This window comes from Adiantum capillus-veneris, chromosome 19, assembly GCF_014529385.1.
Source record: "Adiantum capillus-veneris isolate H3 chromosome 19, ASM1452938v2, whole genome shotgun sequence".
Lineage (NCBI taxonomy): Eukaryota > Viridiplantae > Streptophyta > Polypodiopsida > Polypodiales > Pteridaceae > Adiantum > Adiantum capillus-veneris.
The window spans coordinates 141992289-142014725 of record NC_140949.1 but is presented as its reverse complement, the minus strand read 5'-3'; the positions used below and the strand labels follow the sequence as shown (position 1 = coordinate 142014725).

At 40.7% G+C, this 22437-nt stretch overlaps 1 protein-coding gene across 3 annotated transcripts; it reads right to left on the bottom strand.

Moving 5' to 3' along the window:
• Positions 1-4584: 4584 nt before the first annotated feature.
• LOC147434989 (putative protein phosphatase 2C 28) lies at positions 4585-7960 on the bottom strand. 3 transcript variants are annotated; one of them, XM_086491353.1, is made up of 5 exons: positions 6672-7960; positions 6234-6595; positions 5676-5912; positions 5276-5511; positions 4585-4837 (listed from the first exon to the last, which is right to left on the bottom strand). In XM_086491353.1, the coding sequence occupies exons 1-5, from the start codon at positions 6946-6948 to the stop codon at positions 4834-4836; spliced, it is 1116 nt and encodes a 371-aa protein (XP_086347479.1). In that variant the 5' UTR covers positions 6949-7960; the 3' UTR covers positions 4585-4833. The 3 variants fall into 3 exon arrangements, with proteins under 3 accessions (XP_086347479.1, XP_086347478.1, XP_086347480.1); XM_086491352.1 differs by lacking the exon at positions 4585-4837 and having other exon boundaries at positions 5039-5511; positions 6672-7958; XM_086491354.1 differs by lacking the exon at positions 4585-4837 and having other exon boundaries at positions 5039-5511; positions 6234-6582; positions 6672-6809.
• Positions 7961-22437: the final 14477 nt, after the last annotated feature.

Below are 22437 nucleotides of genomic sequence, written 5' to 3'. Positions count from 1 at the left end.
ATTTTGGGAGGTCTTACCACTTATGTATGTGTGGCAGTGTCTATAGCCTGTACAATTTATTTTGACTAGGAAAAACATGAAAAGAGTTGATCATCATTGTCAACAGAAAATATTTGGGATGATTTATTGTAGGAAGAAGAAAGAAGGGTATCCCGTACCAACTATTTTCTACACGGGATACCCTTCTTTCTTCTTCTTGCTATGCGTGTTGATCCAAGGAGGGCAACGGATCTTTCTCTTTTAAAACAGTAACAATCTGATGGAATTTATCAAGCAAACTTTTTAACAAAACAACTATGAGTCTTCTTCTGGCAATGGGGCTTCGACATAAACAAGTTGAGTTTTAGTACTCTTTAGTCGGTTAACTAGAGATGTAATGTTTTCATCAACACGCATAGCAAGAGAGTATAACACAATCTTTAGACTCGTCATTGAATACTTAGCTCTAGAACTAAAAACCTTCTCTAGTTGTATTCAGGCAGCGTTGGCAGATTGCATGTCATCCAGATAATGAATAAATCATCTTCAAGAGATGTCAGAATAATACCTAATGCTTACTTGTCCTTGCGTTGTTGCTCTGTAAATAATGCCCTGGTAACTGTAGCTGATGTACCTGCTTCATCGGTTGATAGCGGCTTCATGACACTCCATAAATTTTTTCGCATAAGATAGCCTACTACTTTAATTTTTCAAGTATGGAAGCCCCGTTCCATTGAATTTGTTGACCTTCAATGCCATATTTGAAGTCTTCAAGAAGACATTGATGTTAAATCCTATTGTTAACTACTTGTGAGAATTCACCACCGTTGCTACACTGTCACAAGCTTTAAGAGATGCACTTTTAGACCACACAATATTTTGAGAAGCCTGCTCTTAATTGGTTTGAAATTTGCACCCTTTTGAAATGCCTTTGAAATCACCTAGATTCCCCTCTGCATTGTGACTACTATTGGCGGACAGCGTTCCAAAACGCTAACATAGTACAATTGGCGAGCAATTCCCAAAGTGATGTTTTAGAACGCAGTCAAAACAAGGTCACGCCACTCTACCTGCAATGCGCGTTTCGAAACGCCCGTGGTGGTTAGCAACGTTTTGAGATGTTGTGAGAGAAGCATGCAGACAACGTTTCGAGATGCAATTGCCGCCTACTTGCAGTAACTGTTGCCCAGGAGCTCTATGCCTTGGCAACGTTATGAGATGCAACGCCAAGGAGAACGGGTGCTTTGCCTACAACGCCAAGGAGAACAAGCGCTTTGCCTGTGTTCTAAAATGCCCTGCCTGGCAGCGCCTGTAGACCTGCTGCTTAAGAGCCTGAAGCTCTACGATGACCACTAACGGTGAGCGTCTTGAGAAGTACCACCACCTGCAGCTATGATACCTATGTTAGGCTTTGAGGGCTATGGAGGGTGATGGCGGTTGCAAGCCATGGCGAGAGAGAAGGTAGCAAGACAGAACGAGAGAGAGAGAGAGAGAGAGAGAGCACAGAGAGTCGACACAGCAACTAAAAAACAGCCTATGTATTGTATTCCTTTGTAAAACCTTACAATATATAGCAAAGCGTTGCCATGCAAACTTCTAAATGAAGTAGAGTTGATATGCATGCCTTAGGACTTGTTTCCCACGGGTAACTGAACCCGGGCTTGAATGCCCAACAATTTGGGAGTGGTGGATTAAGTAGAAGTGGTTGGTTTGGGACATTAGCCAATCTATGGCTACCTCATAGAGTCCCATCTTCATTGATTTCCAATTTATTTTGGCAGAGAATGTGATTTAGGTAGGGAATTGTGATTAAGTAAAGAGAATAATCTACTTGTGTAGTAATTTTTAAGATTTATATAATTGGTAGTTAACCAAATCTATGTAGTTGTTTAGCCAGTGTAAGAGTCGGTTAGTCAAACCATGTACGTAATAGTTATCACTCTCTCTCTCTCTCACACACACACACACACACACACATATCAATCTCATGTAGATCTAACCTCCTCAATGAAGCCACTCAACTATTTTCTTGTATACTTCGACTTTACATGGCATAATGCCTATCAATTGAAACCTCCTTGTTAACACTTGGTATTATAGCACAAAAATCGGTATTGAATAAACGAGTTCTTGAAAGTCCTAATCAATGAAAGTTAATCTATTAGACTTTACCCATTTGCACGACCCCCTAAACTTGATAAAATGAATGTCTAAAACATTCTTCTTGAAAGTTGACAATGATCTAGTCATTTATTTTGTCAAACTTCTACTATCAAAATAACTTTGTACGATACATTGCAAAGAAGTTTGAAGAGTAGATAACTATCATGAAGTTCCAAGTACCATTTTAAGCTCTGCTTGCTTAATAACCTAATCCCAAGGTTAGGTGGATACTATAATTGTGTGAGGTCTCAATTCTTTTGTATCATGTGTGCTTGAAAAGATTAATTAGCAACGTTTTTTTAAAGTGATTCATGGACCATGTGGATGTGATTTAGATATTATGAAACCTCACCACTGATTGTAGTCAATATTGTTGACACAAAAGTCAAAGTTGACTCATTCAAATCAATTGGAGATCTACTATTCTCTCTAATTTTTTTGGTAATAAGTGCCCATAAAGATGAAGTTTCAAGGAAAATACCCAAGAAGCGTAGCTCAGCTGGTGAGACCTTTGAGATGTAACCCCAAGGTTGAGGGTTCGAGGCTCACAAGTTGCATTCTCTTGGGTGTATTCTCCACCCCTATTGGGGGGGTGGTTCCCACGGTTGCCCCTCGAGGGTGTAATGTGCATGTACAATTGTAAATACATGATATGTGTATAGTTTCTCCCTACTTCCTTCCCCGCGCCCTAATGGTAAAAGAAAATTTCCTACACTTGGATGGTGTTCACACTCAAGGCAGCACAATGAATTTTTATCTTAGTCCAAGAAGGCACTCCCATCCATGTATGTATTTTCTCAATCTCCAAGAAAAAGATGCATTCTAACCATCACTTTAATTACCTACATAGGGTTGTCCCACCATAACAAAATTCAAATCCATTTTGTGGCAAGCATAGTCAGAGGGAGCTCTTATCACAATAGGGGATAATCATGAGGTGGTCCTAACAATATTCATCAACTGGAAGAACTTGTGGAAGGCATTGCCTTTAAACCATAAAAAGAAGTGCTACTACCTGTATGGGAAAAATGAGCATGGTTTGTCTCACTCTAAATCCTTGAACTACCTTGTAATGTGTATTTAGTTGATTGGAATGCATCAAGCAATATAACATATTTGTTGCTCTAGGCAATACGTGACCTTCTCATTGCTTACTGCTCTGTATCTAGGTTGAAAAATTGTCCAGTCTTTAATCCTTGGACCTAAAACTCAAATTTGACACAAAGGGGCCAAACATTTGGCCACAAACCAAATGGACTTGCAGATAGCTATAGCAAGTCCTTGCATGTAAAAAATAGGCTGCTTACCTTCTCTCCCCTGTTGATTCATCTTGTAAAATGTATAGTGCTGTTTCTTTTATAAAAATGTGTCTCAAAGAAAGGCTAATTTTTCTATAATATTAACATAATATAAGTAACTGCATTAGAGGTCAAGCTAGATGTGCAACACAGAAATGTCTTTAGCTTGGCCGCCTATCTTAGAACATTTTGCGCAACCACAAAAACATGCAAAAGTATAAGAGGGGTTCTGAGCTAAGATGGGTCAACTTAGCTTCCATCGTGTCTATGCATGCAAAAGTAAAGAGGGGCTCTCCTCTACAACTTGGGACAAATTTGTCACATGGTGCACTATGGCCAAATGCTTCTCAGTTCCTACATAACCTGAACCTTCATGTCCAAATATGGCGCCTCAATGTCTCAAATCTATTTTGCAACAATAAAAGATCTTCCATTAGGTTATATGTTAAAAGTGTCATAATGCAAGTGATGTGTATGGAGAATTCCCTTTGCCTTCAACAAAATCCTAGTGTATATGACAAATCATATCAAACCATTTGTTGAGGCTTCAGTAGATTGAATTATGTTTATTGCACAGACAATCATTCTCAACGCTCTCCAACTATATTAAAGAGATATATGGCCAGAAACAGATGAAAGATTTTTTTACATGAAGAACTTCATAGTCATGATGGATTGCTTACCTTACTCCTATTGGCACAGTATGGTACAGAGCAGATAAACAATCCGCGTAACATTGGAGGCCAATTTTTTTGAGGAAAAAAGCCAGAACGAAGGAGTCGTCAGTGAACATGTAGTATGAAAACAAAACAAACAAAGACTCCATCTATGAAATGACAAACTAAAGTCTCATACAAACTCTGGGTAGAAAAGTATTATTAGAATCTGTATATAGAGCTACTTATGTGCAAAAGAACAACAAAATTGCTACCCTATCACATGTAGGCTATAAAAAGAACCTTATTTTTCCGGTTTTGACATAAGAGGTAAAGGGGGTTTCTTTTTTCTTTGGGTGTGGGGGGGGCACAATAAACTCAACTTTGTGCACATTTGATCCCAAAAGAGATGTGCTGCTTAACTGGGTATTTAGTCGTCTAGAGGGTCGTGTACGCAAGAAGTAGCGGAGTGTACTGCTAATGCATAATTCTCACTACAACTCGCTTTCATTTATTATGACGTACTGCAATAGGAGATCATTTTGTTCAAAAATAACTCACCCACAACCGGTGACGGCATGCCATATCTATCTCATGATCAGAACCTCCAGTCATTCCTTTACAATCACAGTCACAATCATCACCTTAAGAGGAATCCATGGAGGTGGTAAAAACAGGAAAAGTGGGTGGTTGTCTTTGTTTCAAGCCAAGAATTTGCATTTGTTTGCATTCCACCATTACCTAGAATGACAAAACACAATTAACATTTAAGTGAACAATAGATAGAAAAGACTTAAAGTGGTGTTTTTATTCTAGGAAATGCTGAGAACAAACTAACAGCCCTCATCGTTTTGTTTTCCAACACCACCAAGCTCACACATAGCTTTAGTCCATAATTTGTATCAGCCAACTTGCAATCAATTCTGATATTGAATAAACAAAGACTCCAACCACCATGATTGACCTATATGATTCGACAGAATAAAATAAATATACACCAGCCACCTAGGCAAACAGAGAATGCCACCTTGACTGGCAAACGACGGAAGGTAGTCCCATAAAATAACAGAGAAGTACTTGAACTTGATAACTATGTATTATGAACATGAAACTTATCAATTGCCTCTTTTCTGCATAAAAAAGGGCAGCCTCTCTATATGAAAAAGGGTAGGCTCTCACAGGTTACTCGAGGAAAAGATATCAACAGATGTGTTTGCTCTCTCTGTAGAAGGACCGTACCCCCGTTGGTCGGGACTTCTACCCAACTTTGGATCAAGAATCACGACTACCACACTGATGTCATCATGAAAATACCTCCTCACGCCTGGTTCTATCTTTCTTAGGTCTGAGTAGCGCATCTCCCTTTTCTTTGCAGCCCGCTGAAGAGCAACTTTGACCAATCTTTTAGCAATGCCCTGAAAGGATCCCGTGTATCAGACAGTTTCTCCACGCACAAAGAAATAAAGAGGCTTCAAGATATTGACAATTGAGCATGAAAATCCTGAGTGCTGAGCATCAATTCCTAACACAAAAGAACTTGAAAAAAGCATAGTAGCCGAGAACACAAGAGAGAGCGTACAATTTGTGGGTTACACTGAACAAGTTTACAAGCTTCTTGATCCGTAATTTGTTCCCACAACCCATCTGATGCAAAGATCAAGAAGTGATCCTCCTGAGCAAGAGTTCGCTCGTAAAGAGCTGGTTCGGCCGACAAAACAGGCCTTGTCAATGCCAAAGGAAGCCCAGCATGCGAAAACAACAGATCTCTATTGAACTCGGGCTTTTTCAAATAAAGGTCTCCTATTGACCTTGAAACCTGAAATCGCAAAAATTAGGTCAAGATTTCTGCCTTCTCCACTGGGTCATCAAGAACCCTCGAGTTTCACTTTGACCTTGCTGGTAACCATGATTAAAAAAAGCACATAACACTACAAGCTCCAATAAACCTCCTCAATTAGAGATATGATAGAATTCACACGACTCATACAGAAAACATACGCAGGCAATGCTAATAGATATTTACTCGACATACATACATTAATCATTTAGAAAAGCCAGACAGACCTACATACAAAAACAAAATTAAAATGCTTACATATGCAAGTGCTATCAAGCTTGGACCTCTTTCACTACATACCTGTATAATGCCCTTCACGCGCCAAACACCCTGTTTTAGCACAACAATGTGTGAATCATCGGGATGTTGAGCCTTCAGCTCCTCTCGAACCTCTGCAATGCCTGCATTGTGCTCCTCTGACAACCTTACCGCAACAACCCTACCTTGTTTTACAGTTCCTAGCACAACTCGGGAATCTCCAACATTAGCAACATACAAGCTATTTCCAGAAATTGCGCCAACAAGACAACATGAGCCAACAGATGCTACTTGAGGTCTTATTCGCCAGTTCCTGTCAACCAGAGTCAAGAACTCATCCTCCGCTGCTTTGAAAGCTTCCTTCAACACTCTAGAAGACATTCCCCCGAACCTTTGTGCAAAAGCTGTCCATGAGAACTCCAGTCACATTTCTTAAACGAGGGGGCTTTCTACAATGGACAAAGAAGAAGAAATACTCACTTTCAATTTTCACAAACAAGCAGCTGTTGAGGAATTGTGAAGCCTCTGGCCCACCATGGCCATCATAAATACCAATAAAAGTACCATATGGCCCTACCCTAACCTGGCTGTGATCCTCCACAGGCTCATTGGCTTGCACCAAGGCAATTGAGAAATCCCCTACTGCATTCTGTGTGACATCCTTGTGCCATAAGAACCCATCTTGTTGGTCATCTGCAGCATCTGAAGACCAAAGACATCGCTCCAAAGGTCGCCAGCAAACTGAAAATATACTCATTGTTGCTGAGATCCAATCGAAATTGCTCCGTATAAAGGCACCTTTCAAGCTTGCAATGTCATTGCCCTTATATAAAAAATACAGCTTTGAAGTGTGATATGCTTGCTCCAGGTTATTTGATTTGGCAATTCACACCTTCCCTTAATGAACACAGACACCTTCACTATACGGGCGCACACACACACACCTGCCCTAAATTAGGAAGAAGCGGCTTCCTAAATAACCAAACTCACAGAATCCCAACTAATCTGCTAAAAAATGCTGAGCCTTTTCTCCTCTATGTCATGCCCCCAAAACCTCCTTAACTGACTTTATCAGATGAATGAGCAGACGATGCTCTCTAATTGGCTCATTATCCAACTGACACAACCAAAATTCTCTGCAGACTCTTTATCTTCACATCTCGCATATTAACTCAGTGCATTTGTCCGGGTCAATATCACACATCTCGTGGAGAGATCACCTCTATCAACAATCAATGTGCGCATAGCTAGCCAGGTAAAAGCGAGATCTTATTCTGGCTGCCGGCATCAATAGCAAAGCTCCCTACTTGCTTTGCTTAACACCGTTTCAAAATGTGCAGCATCTACCTTGGATTGAATGGCCTTCCTCGCGCGAAGATCAAGTTCTGGTCCACCAACAGCTTGTACATACCTGAGGGGCCTTCACCTTTCCTCTCTTTTGTCAGGAAAACTCTCACAAAAACCATCTGGCCCCGTTCAAGGCAACAGGCCTTGTGCCACAAGACGATGCTGGCGTAGAACAACGGTAGAAGCTCCTGGGATGCAGCGATGACCCGAAATGCACACTGGAGAAATGAAACGAGGAAAACCTTCGAGTCTGCAAGGATCGAAGAAGAGAAGACATCGATGGGGCAGGGAGGGGGCGGGCTTGAGAATATGCGGATCGGAGAGCGTAAATAGACGATGACGAGACGATGAGATCGATAACAGCAGGAGGAGGGCAGGTCGGCGATCTCTGGGCGCCCACGCAGGAGTGGGAAGATCTGAAAGGAAAACGCGTATGTCTTAGTGAGTCGACAGTGAAACGGTAGGCCTAGTTTACCAAAACCACTTCAGGTCCATTCGGCCCGTTCGTACTCCAAGATTGGGTTGTGACGTATGAGGTTCCCTTCTACAAGAAGGCAAAGCTCCACCGATCAAACCGTCAACCACTGAGAGACGCTTGGATGTGCACAAATTCGGTTGTCAATAATGTGGCAGCATTGGATTTCTGATTTATCGCTCAATCTATGGTGGTGGGTCCAGAACAACTTTCAATTTCTTTGTCCTATGAATGCGCACCACTAGGAATGATCACCCCCTACATGCACGTCTACCATCGTCGCCCCTTTTGAACCCAACCTGAGAAGAGGGTTAGCAAGCCGCTAAGGTGAGCTGGCTTATATAGTAGCTATCTCACACCAAACAATGCAGCATTTATCTGCAGAGTTAGATAAATCATGTCATAATAACTAATATCTAATCCTCCTAAATGATTATCTCATGTTAAACTGATCATTTAATATGGGGAAGTGCCAAAGGAGAAAAAGCTAGAATATTGGTTAAGCTGGCAGACCGGCCACAATAGGGATCCAAAGGGGGGGCCATCTGCAAAAGAGCAATGTGCAACAATGGGCTTTAAAGACCCTAAGGTTCAACCTTAAGACTTCCAAAATGCTAAGGTTCCAAAATTCAAAGGTTGTGTCCAAAGGTCAAAGCTTAGCAAAATTGGATGCTTGGTGTGTGTACAAAAAGTCTTCAGAGAGTCCTACATAAGAGGGGGCGAGCCTTGGAAGTAGGGGATGAGAAAGAAACACACACACACACACACAAGTTTCCTTTACACAAAGGGAATGAGGGACATATGTCAGCTCCCTAGCCCAGATGCCCACAAGGTGCACTCAAATCCTATTGGATGGCCATGGAGGTGGACCAATGAGAATTAGTCTAGAGTAAATCTAGTTTAATTCATTTAAAAACACTTAATAAAAGAACCAATAAGAATTAAGCTCTCTAGAAGACTATTGGGCAATCTCCCAAGGGGTCCAAGCAGCCCAATGGCTTGCCTGATTCCTATTGGCCAGGAGACAAAGGGGTCCAATGAGAGTTTAGTTGTATTAATTAATTACCTAAAGCTCTCACAAAAGGGGAAAGGGGGACATATGTCAAAAGGCTATCACTTATGCTACTTATTTTTCATTATCTAAGCCTAGAGAGGTCCAATGAGGTGCTAGCAAGAGTAATTAGCAAGAGGGGTCGACCAAGAGAGAGAGGGGGCTGAATTTTACAATGCATTATTCCACACACACTCACACTAGCTCATGTGTGAAGCAAGAAGACTCTCTCTCTCTCCTTCTCAAGCTTTAATGGAAAGCTTATCACCTACTCCAAGCTTGTGAGAAGGGAGGCCTACACCAACAACTCCTGGATTTGTGATGCAAATCAAACCAAGAGCCAAGATTCAATGCATGCTTATCTCCTCTACCATGCTAATTACTAAGCTGTGCTATGCTAATATAAGTGATTATGTGAGGAGATGTACATCTTTCTCGTAAGACTACTCCTTCTTCCTCTCAATCTACTCTCATACCCCGCAAGCTCTCACCATCTTTGAAGGTGTATGAGGTCTTGGGTCTGAGACCGTAAGGGAATTGATGTTGTGTTTAATAAGTGTTTTGCTTAGTGCTTGAAGCTTCCACCTTCATTGCACTAGCTAGTTATTGAAGGAACACAAATAATTGTATTGTAAAATGTCTCTCTTGATGGGGGAAACCTATAGTACAAAGCCTTTTGGAGGGGGACTGGCTCCATGAAAATCCGGTCCTCAATTGTTGCCAATAGCTTAATTTCTCTCTCTTTTGAAGTATTGGTCATGCCTATCTAACTAGGTGTTACGCTTTTTGTTGCTCTCTCCACCCATGCACTCTTGCTATGCTCATTAGGAATCTATTCTAATGAAATGCTCACTATGTTCATCCTATTTTCCGCTACACACAAGTTACTAGGCCATTAAATGTTACATTGGTATCAGAGCACAAGGTTTCTCTTTTCTTGCTCAATAAGGGAGGTCTTCAAGCTAACTATAAATGGTTGTTGTTATTAACTGCAATTGAGTAAGTAGAATAGGGATTTTTCAGCCTTGCAATGCGCTTGCCTTCGTGCAGATAACGGGGCATCAATGTTGAGAGCTATGGTCACTACTTATTGGGGACTCCTTTCATTCAACTGACAGATCACCAAAGCCTTAAGTACTTCATGACGCAGACCAAGCTCTTTGACAAACAAATGAGGTGGGCAGTTTTTCTTTCGCAATTTCATTTTCATATTGCTCACATTGCTGGCAAGCATAATCAAGTAGCCGATGCACTCTCAAGACGGCCGAGAGTGAATGCGGTTTCCATAGCAACTCACAATGATCTATCTTCTATGATAGATGAGTATGTTATTGATCCCGATTTTAAAGAGGTGATTTCAGCCCTTGCACTAGGGAAGAAAGAGGAACCATTTACTTTACAAGATGGTTATCTTCTTATGGCAATAGACTATGTGTTACCAACTCACTATGTGAGAAAGTAATGTATGAATCTCATGCTCCTCCTTATGCGGGGCATAGAGAAATTTAGTCTACCCTAAAAGGGATTGAAACATGTTTTCTATTGGCCTACAATGAAAGCAAACATACAAGAGTATGTTTCTAAATGTGTGATATGCCAAAAGACGAAGTTTGATAGAGAGAAGCAACCTGGATTGCTTCAACCATTGCCAATCCCTAATTTTGAATTCACCATGGGAGAGCATATCCAAGGATTTTATCTTTGGATTGCCTAAGTCTATCCATGGGAATACGGGAATATGGACCATAGTAGATAGGTTTAACAAACAAGCTCATTTTATACCTGTCAAAAAGACTATCAAAGCCTATCAAATGGCAACCCTCTTCATTTCACAAATCTTCAAGTACCATGGCTTGCGAATGTCCATAGTGTCGGATAGAGATCCTAGAATGACTAGTAATTTCTAGAAGGGTCTCTTTGAAAATTTAGTACAAGGCTAAATTTCTCTTCAGCCTATCACCTGCAAACGGATGGCCAAAGTGAAATAGCTAACCTAACAATTCTTGATCTACTAAAAGCCTATGTAATGGAAGTAGACCAAAGGTCCCAATGGGAGAAGTACTTACCCTTAGTGGAGTATGCTTACAATAACATTGTACATACTTCCACGGGAAAAGCACCTTTCGAGGTAATTGAGGGAAGATCAAAAAGTCCCCTGCTACTTAAAGTACACGGGAAGATCTTCATTGTAGATGAGTATAGCCGAGACCTACAAGAATCTTTCCAAAAGATTAAGGATGCTATCTCTATCTCTCAGCAAAGGCAAAAGGCTACTGCTGATAAGCACAGAAGAGCCCAAGCCTTTAAAGAAAACGATTGGGTCTTACTTAAATTTCCCAAGGCTCGATTAAGGCACACGACAGGCAAGAATCCTACGGGACACCAAAAGTACTATGCTAAGTTAGCAGAAAGGTACTATGGTCCCTTCCAGATTCTTAGACCAATTAATGAGATGGTCTACCAACTCAAGTTGCCCAGCCATTGGCTCATACACAATGCTTTTCATGTGAGCCTACTAAAGCCTTACAAAGGAGATCCACCTCAAGAACCAACTATTGAAGACCCACTGGAGATTGAGGACCAAGAAGAGGTGTTGCAGCCGGAGTCGATTCTCCGACATGAAGACAAGATATTAACAGGCGGTAAGACTATCCGACTATATCTTATTAAGTTTAAGAATTATCCTTTTGAAGATGCTACATGGATGCAAGGCATACAATTAAAGGATAACCTAAACCTTGTCGATGCTTACAATGCTTCCTTAGAGTAAGCAAATGTACAAATGTTAAAAATGAACAAATTTTTTGTCTTATAAGACTCTCTTTTTCTTCATTGTGCACAAATGTTAAGTAGATCAAGTTTGCGGAGACGACGTCTCCCAAACACCAAGTAGAGCTTGTCATTCTACTATGGAAGATTGATAGGACTAATGTGCAGACATGCTTGCGGCAGCTTAGGCTCTCAAGCGCCAAATGGACTAGTCATCCATTTTGGAATATGTCGTAGGGTAACATAGGGATCCTCTACCCGCTAGAAAAAGGACTAATGAATAGGCTTTATCTTCTCTACCCCATAGTCGAGGACGACTATGATTTCAAGAGAGAGGTAATGTCATAATAAGTGCCAGGGGAGAAAAAGCTAGAATATTGGTTAAGCTTGCAGACCGACCACAGTAGGGATTCAAAGGAGGGAAAATAGGGATCCAAAGGGGGGGCCATCTTCAAAAGAGAAATGTGGAACAATGGGCTTTAAATACCCTAAGGTTCAGCCCATTAAGACTTCCAAAATGCTAAGGTTCCAAAATTCAAAGGTTGTGTCCAAAGGTCAAAGCTTAGGAAAATTGGATGCTTGGTGTGTGTACAAAAATTCTTCAAAGAGTCCTACATACGAGGGGGCAAGCTCTAGAAGTAGGGGATGAGAGAGAAACACACACACACACACACACACACACACAAGCTTTCTTTACACAAAGGGAATGAGGGACACATGTCAGCTTCCTAGCCTAGATGCCCACAAGGTGCACTCAAATCCTATTGGATGGCCATGGAGGTGGACCAATGAGAATTATGCTAGAGTAAATCTAGTTCAATTCATTTAAAAACACTTAATAAAAGAACCAATAATAATTAAGCTCTCTAGAAGACTATTGGACAGTCTCCCAAGGGGTCCAACGAGCATTCAGCAGCCCAATGGCTTACCTGATTCCTATTGGTCAAGAGACAAAGGGGTCCAATGAGAGTTTAGTTACATATCTTTGGATGCTTGAACTCGTATGAGAGTATCTGTCCATTTGAGTGGAGTAAGACACTCTTTCTCCGTACAATGCTTGAAAAGGAGACATTCCAATTGAGCGTTGGAATGATGAATTATACGCAAATTCAACAAAATACAAATATCTAGTCTATTTACTCAGTTCATGCATACAATAAGCTCTTAACATTTCTTCAATGATTTGATTTGTTCTTTCTGTCTGCCCATCAGTTTGAGGATGATAAGCAGTACTAAAGGCTAACTGGATTCCTGAAAAAAAGGCTTTCAAAAAATTGGAGGCGAATTTTGCATCACGATAAAAAATTATCCATCGAGGTAAACCGTGATACATGAAAACACCTTTCATGAATACTTGAGCTATATCCTTAGCCGTAAATTGACTGGAAACAAATGGGCCATCTTTGTAAGCTGGAGAGGTCCAATGAGGTGCTAGCAAGAGTAATTAGCAACATGGGTCGACCAAGAGAGAGAGGGGCCTGAATTTTACAAGGCATTATTCCACACACAATCACACTAGCTCATGTCTGAAGCAAGAATACTCTCTCTCTCTCCCTCCTTATCAAGCTTTAATGGAAAGCTTATCATCTACTCCAAGCTTGTGAGAAGGGAGGCCTACACCAACAACTCTTAGCTTTGTCATGCAAATCCAACCAAGAGCCAAGCTTCAATGCACGCTCATCTCCTCTACCATGCTAATTACTAAGCTATGCTATGCTAATATGAGTGATTATGTGAGGAGATGTACATCTTTCTCGTAAGACTACTCCTTATTCCTCTCAATCTACTCTCATACCCCGCTAGCTCTCACCATCTTTGAAGGTGTGTGAGGTCTTGGGTCTGAGACCGTGAGGGAATTGATGTTGTGTTTAATAAGTGTTTTACTTAGTGCTTGAAGCTTCCATCTTCATTGCACTAGCGAGTTATTGAAGGAACACAAAGGATTGTATTGTAAAATGTCTCTCTTGATGGGGGAAACCTGTAATACAAAGCCTTTTGGAGGGAGGACCGGCTCCATGAAAATCTGGTCCTCAACTGTTGTCAATAGCGTAATTTCTCTCTCTTTTGAAGTATTGTTCATGCCTATCTAACTAGGTGTTATGCCTTTTGTTGTTCTCTCCACCCAAGCACTCTTGCTATGCTCATTAGGAATCTATTCTAATGAAATGCTCACTATGTTCATGCTATTTTCCTCTACACACGAATGTTACAAATCAAATGTTAGGTGAGAAGCAAAGGTAACTCTTGCTTTGATGAAGCCATGTTTTGTCTTTGCTTTTTAGTTTTTTCAGACTATACATAATGTCAAATTTCATGAGGTCCCTCAAAAGGATTTTTCCATTATGAATAGATAGATTACGATTATGTGCATAAGAAACACTAAATTGTCAAGCTCTTTGTTAAATATCGCTTTTTGTGAAGGCTTAGATCTTCACAAAACACGTAATTAGTAGCTCCGTTCTTTCAATTTTGTACTTGTAATACTAGCCTCACTCTCAAAGGCATCAAATTTGGAAGATAAGTGATTAATGATCATTGTACGGCTTAAATGAGAAGCTTCTAGGATTAAGAGAATCCCTCTTCTGTAAGGGTCTAAGGTGGAAATGTGGGTGAGTCATTCATGGTTGACCCATCTAAATTGATGAGAGACTAAGCACAAGAAGAGAGAGTGTTGATGCACAAAATGGATTTGGTTATTCCACTTATTTGTGTCTACAATGAGTGCTCGTATATAGAGTTAGAAGAGGTGCCCTCATACATCATTTCTTTTTTCATAAGTGTAAGTTATACCTAGTGTAGGCATACCTAGAGGATCATAGAGAAGGTTTCCATAGCTAGTCTGTTCAATGGTGCGAAATGTGGCACACACCCCAACAATACCCCCCTTGTGTGTCAAATGTAGAACCATCCATCAAGGTGATAGACTACAAAGTCAAAATAGGTACTTGCAAATGAGTGCCTTTGATGTTGGAGTGCCAAAAGACGATAATGCTTTTGCCAACTCTTTAATAGGAATTTGTTGAAGTTCTTCCAGAGGTGTCCAATTTAGTTTCTGACATTTGTAAGCTATGGTCACCTCCTCTAGGTCATTTTCTAATGCTACTTCATTGGGTTCAAAGTTCTATGATACAAAGTTTGGTGGATATTTTGTGACGAAAAAGTGGAAAAATGGGGGTCTTACCTATTGTACAGAATTAGGCTAATAACATTGATTGTAGTGGAATTAAAATGACAATAGTGAGTATTTCATTAAGAGAATTCCTAATGAAGATAGAGAGGAAGTACTTGACTAAAGATAGCAATATAGACATGACACCTAGTTAGCTTGGCATGAACAATACTTTTAAAAGAGAGAATTAGAAAAATTGACTACAGTTGAGGACCGGATTTACTTGGAGCCGCTCTACCCTCCAAAATGCTTTTGTCTTATATGTTCTCCCATAAAGAGAGACTTGGTACAAATACATTCTTTGTGTTCCTTGAGATCTTGTTGATGCCATGAAGATGGAAAGCTTCATGCACCAATAATATGCCCAAAACAACAATTAAACTTCCTTACAATAGCATAAACTTGTCCCTAGCCTCAATCCCAAGACCTCAAACACCTTCAACGGTGAAGAGAGCTAGCAGGTAGTGAGAAAAGTGAAGAGGAAGAAGATGTAACATACGAGAAAGAAGTATTCTCCTCACATATCATCACTCTTAGAGCATAGCTTAGCATAATATGGAGATTTGAGTAGATGATGAGCATGACATTGAAGCTTGACGCTTGCTTGGATTTGCATTCCATAGCCAAGAGGTGTTGATGTAGGCTCTCTACTTCTCAATGCTTGGAGAAGAAGATGGAGTTCTTGCTCTTACATGAGTTGTGTGAGTGTATGTGCTTCAATTTGCAAAAATGAGAGCCTCTTCTTGCTTTGGTCGACCCCCCCTCTTGCAATTACTCATGCTTGCATCCTATTGGTCCATGCCAAGGCTTAACCAATGAGAATAACAAGCAAGGTGTGTAGCCTTGTGACAAGTTTCTTTCTTTCCCCTTTAGAGAGAGCTTAGATAATTATTTAAATTTATCTCAATTCTTATTGGACGTCTAAATCAACTGGCCAATAGGAATCAAGCTAGCTTATGGGCTGCTCAATTCTCATTGGACCCCTTGGTAAGCTGTTAAACAGGAATTAGGGGGGTCTCATTCCTCTTTGGTTCTTTTAATAAACTTTTCTAAAATGTTTAAGTTCAATTTACTCAAGCTTAATTCTCATTGGTTCATGCCAGAGGCCATCCAATAGGATTTAAACTTAAATTTTCTCCACAAGGGTGTTTTGCACAGCCAATTGCCTTTCTTCATCTAACCTCTCAAGGACATATAAGTGCTCAACTAAAGGGTTACCATCCCAACCTTCATGTGAAGCTACGCGCAAACTACTTCTTACAAACTCCCATGGCATAACTCCTTCTTGGCCATATACCATTTTGAATGGGGTACAATTAATAGCCACTTTGTAAGAAGTACGATAAGCCCATAGGGTTGAAGTCAGTTTCAAATCCCAATATCTGCGATGAGCTTCCACCATTTTGGTCAAGATAGAGATTAAGGTCTTGTTGGTACTCTCAGCTTGGCCATTTGCTTGTGGATAATAAGGTGTGGACTTATGGTGAGCTATCATGAAGTTGGTAGTGAGTTCTTTTATCACTCCATTTATAAAATGAGTGCCATTGTCACAATTTCAAAGGGACAACCAAATCTTGTGATAATGTTCTCAAAGAGAAACTTGGCAATTGACCTTGCATCAGCCTTACATGTCGCCCTGGATTCCGCCCACTTTGTCACATAGTCAGTGGCAACAATAATATATCGGAATTGACGTTGATAGGTATCCACTTTGCATGGTCCTTGTCTTGAGCTTGGTGGTTGCATTCATAAGAGTGCTTCTCTCTCTCAAATATCGCATGCTTCTGTTGTGGCTCCTCTTGATGTGTTGCCACGGCTTTTCTTTTCATCTCTTCCCTTGAGACTCTTTTTTCCTCATTATCGGAGCTTCCACTACTATGTCGTTCAGGAGAGCTCTCGGCAGATTCTTTGTTGGATTTGTACGTTCTCTTTGTAGATCGTGTGGCTCGAGGGGAAGGTTGTGCTGACACGATCCAAGTGTTCTGATCTAGGGCAGGTGGCAAGTTGTTGGCCATGCCAATAACATGGTAGGCAATTCAGGTTAGAACCTCTGGTGCTCCCAGATATGTTGTTTTTTCCTCTTTCTTTGTCCCCTTCAATGTGGACAACACGTATTGCTCGTGGTCTATAGGTTGCCTGGTTGTCGACTTGAGAACTTGTGTAAATGTGGTGGCAACCGCATGATTGGTTGTAGTGTACCTTGGCGGTCTCTTGGCAAGGAAGTGGAAGTGTTGGTGGTATAATCTTGTAGGTTCTTCCACCTGTTTCTGGATGAGATCGGCAAATGTCGCAGCAGCGATTTCCTTGGTGAAGGTTCCTATCGTCTTTCTACCTCTTGCCCTCATTGTCATTCCTTCTGTTGACAATTTGAGAGCTTCTTCCACTATCTCTTTTGTAATCACGACTTCGACTTTGTCCCCTTGTTGTTCAAAGATTTCGGCGGTTCCATCTTCTTTGATCGTGGACAATAGCTCATATGCTTTTTGGACATCCACTCCACATGGCTCTTGTTCGTAAAAGTCTCTAAGCCCCAGCCTTCTGTTGGCTTCTTTAGTCTCGGGCTTTACGAAAGACATCATATACTTCTTTTGGTAGAAGTTGCAGTTCTACCTGATGTCCTTCTTCGCTTTTGAGTCTACCTGTGAACACTGTGGTGTTGTTCTCTTCCAACTGTTCTCTTGACAGATAGGTTGCTTTGGCAGTTTTGCTTGAATTGGGGCCCAATTGATATGGTGGTAGCTCTTGTAGCTTCTCCTTTTGCGAGAGCTTTTTCTTGGCTTTCTCTGCAGCTTGCATGTCTCCTGTTAAGTGAATAGAGTGTCAAAGTTAGCAAATTTGGCAGATTCTTCTCTGAATTGTCCTTCAGTCTGAAATGCTGAAAAATTGAGTCCAACTTGCTTCAAATCAATTTTTGAACATGCATAGATGCATAAAAACATGTAAAGGTCAAATTTATGAAGTCAAAACAAAAAGTTGCAACAAGTAAATGATCGCGATTATTTACAGTTGAGTAATCTTTTCAACTTTTTGCAAATTTGACATTCTAGGCTTGAAGTATATACCAAATAGATACCCCGAGTGAAATATAGGCTCATTTGAGTGCACAGGATAAATGATGCCATATTTAGGCTTTAGGTCTCTGAAACAGTAGATGTAAAGATCTTTTGAGATTTTGAGCTCCAAATTTGTTCAAACTTGGCTAGTGGGCTTAGGTCATAGTTTACTTTGGTCCTATGATGGCAAACATTATAGGTTCCAGTTTTAGAGTGCGCCTCTCATCGGCAATCACTCTTATCCATTCCTACGTGACCGACAAACCCGACCAATAACAAAATACATACTAGCGGGTCTGACAAGCCCGGCCCATGGCTACATAAAAGGTGGTCACTTGGTGGCGCCGGTGGTTAACATGCCCCCCTTCTCGAAGTAGATTCTGCCCTCATAAGCTATTGAGTTGAAGCTCATTCGTCGAGGTGGAAGAGCCTTTGAGATGAGTGTCCTTAGCCTTCTTCAGTCACTGCAAAATCGGCACAGTAATTGCATTCATATATACAATTAAAAATCATATGTAGTTGTAGGCAGACAATTTGATTGGTAGTAGAACTTTAAACCATTTGTTAGCAATAAATATTAAAGTTCAATATAATCAAACGCATAAACAATTGTAAAGATAAAAAATTAAACAAGTCGGGGGTCGCTAATTTAACGGTCGAAAGGCACTAAAGATCGACTATTAATACCATGGGCAAGCTTCTCAATTTTCTCTGGTCAATTAAGTTGTTAAATCGCGAGAGCCAAGTATTTCATGTCCGAGGGCTGACTAGAGGCTACACCTAGAAGACCTCGTAGTTAAGCTACGATAAAAGGAATTGCTCATCAAATCATCATGACTTATTTCTTTTTCTTTGAGTCCCCAAAGTCTTTTCACAATGATTCAATTTTGATGTGTGTGCTTATTTTGTATGCCTTGGGTATTTTTCTTTTCAAGGAAAAGCGCCCACACTGGGAACCTCTAGGGCTCTAGTACCATAGGCGATACATGTGAGTGAAGTACCAAATCAAGCTGAGATTATCTTCTCGCTTAAGATTTTACATTGTGGCACTTTGATTTTTGTTTGTTTGTTCGTTTCCAGCATTTTAATTTTGTAACTTTGGGGGGTCATATAACACTGTTACCCTCCCCAGGCTCATCACATTAGTAAACTCCCTTTATAATACTTAAGCTAAAGGTCACTAGGGATTAAGCCCACTAGAAAGCCCTAGTACATTTCACACAATGCTGCCTAAATCGGATTAAGAATCTAAGTAGCCATTGATTATTAGGAAGGCATTCCCCATGGTATTAAGAGAAGATCTCTAACGCCTAGCTTGGTCAAACTAGCTTAGTCGGACTGCTTGTTTTTTAAACCTAGACAAGTTTTGACAAAAAATTACATTGAATTTAATGTTTGATACTAAGAAAATGCGCAGATTATTATGCTACCAATCACAATTAGCAGACAAACATGGGTGCAAAAAAGATAAGGGGCAATGCTAATGGATTAGAAACACCTGTTGTGTTGATGATCGTTCTTGGTTTGAAGAGTGAGTGGAGATAAAGATTCCATTAAGGTCCAAATCCTAACAATAGCAACACATTCATGTACACGCTATGAAACACAAAGAATACCTCTAGGAGGCACATCAGTGGGAAGAAAGAACTTTGCTAATCACTAAACTCTAAAACAGAAACACTCCTATTGTACTAATCCTACCTACCCTCCATCACTCAAGTGATGAGGATCAAAGGTGTTTGATGACATAGGTTTATGTTTCAGTGTACCTATGTGAATGTGTAGATTTGGGTCAATGTTTTGACTTTTTTTGTGCACACTCGTTTGCTAATTGCTCTTGCTCTTTACTATTTTTTTTTTTGGTGAGTATAAGATCGGAAAGCTCAAGGGTCAGGGAAAGAAGGGTAAGAGGGAAATAAATCAATAGGCTGACGTGAATGAAGACTCCCCCCTTCCTTGGGTAGATCATACTTTAAAAGGATGTCATCACCTTTTGGAACCAGTTATTCCAATTGATAATACGTGAGGATTTTTGCCAATAGTTCTCTATTACCTTGGGTGCCTCATCGAGTTGCAAGGGTGGTAAGGTACTCTCCCATGAATGAACTTGAAGTAGTGCAACAATGGGAGGTGTCAAATATTTTGTAACTTCATGGAGGTTGCCTATGGTAGGTGGAGGTTGTGTAGAAGCTTTTACCTCTATGGATTCATTACATGGGGAGCTAGAAGCTTTATTCGTTTTTTCTATGGTTGAGTTGAGCAAAACAAGCCTTTCTTGCATGGGAACCCATACTAGCTCCGGATCCGGTGTATAGTGTTCTGTGATTTTTCCATTCCCATGATCTTTCATCGGATTTGTCGTCACAGGGTTTGACTCACATGGGTCAGGTGATAGGTAAGAACACAATCTACGTTTTGGCACCCAGATTTGATCATTTCCTTGATAGTAGCCTTGGGCTTCCAATAGTCGTTTAGGAATCCAACGCCATGTTTCCTTACATTTCTTGGAGCGAGTGGGACGTTTCTTACAAGGCTTCTTAGCACTAGCTATGGTTGCTAAAGAAGCTTTAAGGACCCACTTGTATGTTTTCTTCATTATATTAGGATGAGTCTTATCAGAAGCTATATGCAATGCTTCTAGCATATTTAAGGGTACAAGTGGTGGCATTTCATCCCCCTCAGGTGTTACCCAGGTTGTCCCCCTATTTCCCCAAGTGTCTATGGTTACTGCTAGGTGGACCCAATCCACATTGTCCGACTCAGCCATCCCACATAGTACATCCATATAAGGAGAATCTTCCCCAACATCAGTGTCCGCTTTACAAGTGTAACAATACTGCAATGGGGCCAAGTGAACGGTGGTGTCAGATCTATGATCAATTATAAACCTGTTTTCTAGAGGATGTGCTTGACCAGTTACAAGATCCACTCGAATGACAGAATCTTGGAACTGCAAGTAGACATGGTTTTTAGACCAGTCATGCACCATTTTTGCTTCCCTCATGAAAGGACGTCCTAAGATCATCTCTGATGCCATAGTGTGCTTGAAGAAATCCATAACAATGAAGGTAATTCTTATTTTATGTCCAAAGACCTTGATCTTGAGATCTTCTAGCATCCCAATAGGTTTAACAATAGACCCATTCACTACTATGGTTGTGGTCGCAAGGTGAGGTCTTCCCATAGTTTCGCATCAATTTTTAGTCACAATGCTAACCCCAGTGCCACCATCAAGGATTCCGTTCACAGTTAATCCCTTAGTAGTGATTGGTATGGTCGCATTGGATTCATCACCCTCAAAGTATTGTCCCAACTTGTTAGGAGGTATTTCTACCACAAGGTTCTCATCTAGGTTGGATTGTGGATCTAAGTGTTCCTGGCATCACTTCATGTGTCTCCAAACAAGGAGTGGTTTACCTCTTATGTGACCACTAAATATCATGTTCGGCTAGGCAATGGGCAGACATGTGAGATCTTAGGTGTTGGAGATGTTCAATTGAATTTTCAGAATGGCTCTTCTTTCACGCTGAAGAATGTGAGACATGTTCCCGCAATTACAAAGAGCTTGATCAGCACAGGTTTACTTGATGATGCTGACTACGTCACCACTTTTGGACAGAACATGTGGAAGATATCCAAGGGTTCTATGACAGTAGCACATGGAGTAAAGTCTGGAGGACTTTACATGATTTATGTATCAAATGTCTCTAAAAATGTAATCAATGTAACCGAGCAGCCGAACGTTTCTTTGTGGCATAGCCGGTTAGGACATATGTCCAAGAAGGGAATGGAAATCTTGTCTCGTTCTGGTTATTTTCCTGGCTTTTCATTTAATGATTTTGAATTCTGTGAACATTGTCTGTATGGTAAGCAAACACAGCAGCCACATAAGCATAGAGGCAGTAGAAGAGATACACAGTTGGCACTTGTTCATAGTGATTTGTGTGGACCTATGCCCAACCTATCTCTAGGGGGAGCTTCTTACTTTATGACATTTATAGATGATTACTCGAGGAAAGTATGGGTTTACTTTCTCAAGCACAAGGATGAAGCGTTTAGTGTTTTCAAAACGTTTGTGACACTTGTGGAGAATCAGAGTGGCAAGAAGCTTAAATGCTTACGCACTGACAATGGTGGAGAGTATGTTTCAAAGGCCTTTCAGGACTTTTGTGAGTCAAAAGGTATAAAATGTGAACTTACTGCTCCTTACAATCCTCCTCAAAATGGTGTTGCTGAGAGGATGAATAGGACCATACAAGAGAAGGTCTGAAGTATGTTGTCTAATGCACAACTGCCAAATGGGTTTTGGGCTGAAGTTGTATCAACAGCTGTTCATCTTGTAAATAGATCTCCTAGCAAGGTTTTGTAGAAGGATTCAGTGC

Bases quoted from the DNA above. Each gene is read 5' to 3' on its own strand.
- LOC147434989 (XM_086491353.1), bottom strand. From the start codon at position 6,948: ATGAGTATATTTTCAGTTTGCTGGCGACCTTTGGAGCGATGTCTTTGG. The intron at 6,596-6,671 runs GTGAGTATTTCT...TCTCATGGACAG, and splicing joins CTTGTTTGTGAAAATTGAAA to CTTTTGCACAAAGGTTCGGG. The intron at 5,913-6,233 runs GTATGTAGTGAA...TTGCGATTTCAG, and splicing joins GCGTGAAGGGCATTATACAG to GTTTCAAGGTCAATAGGAGA.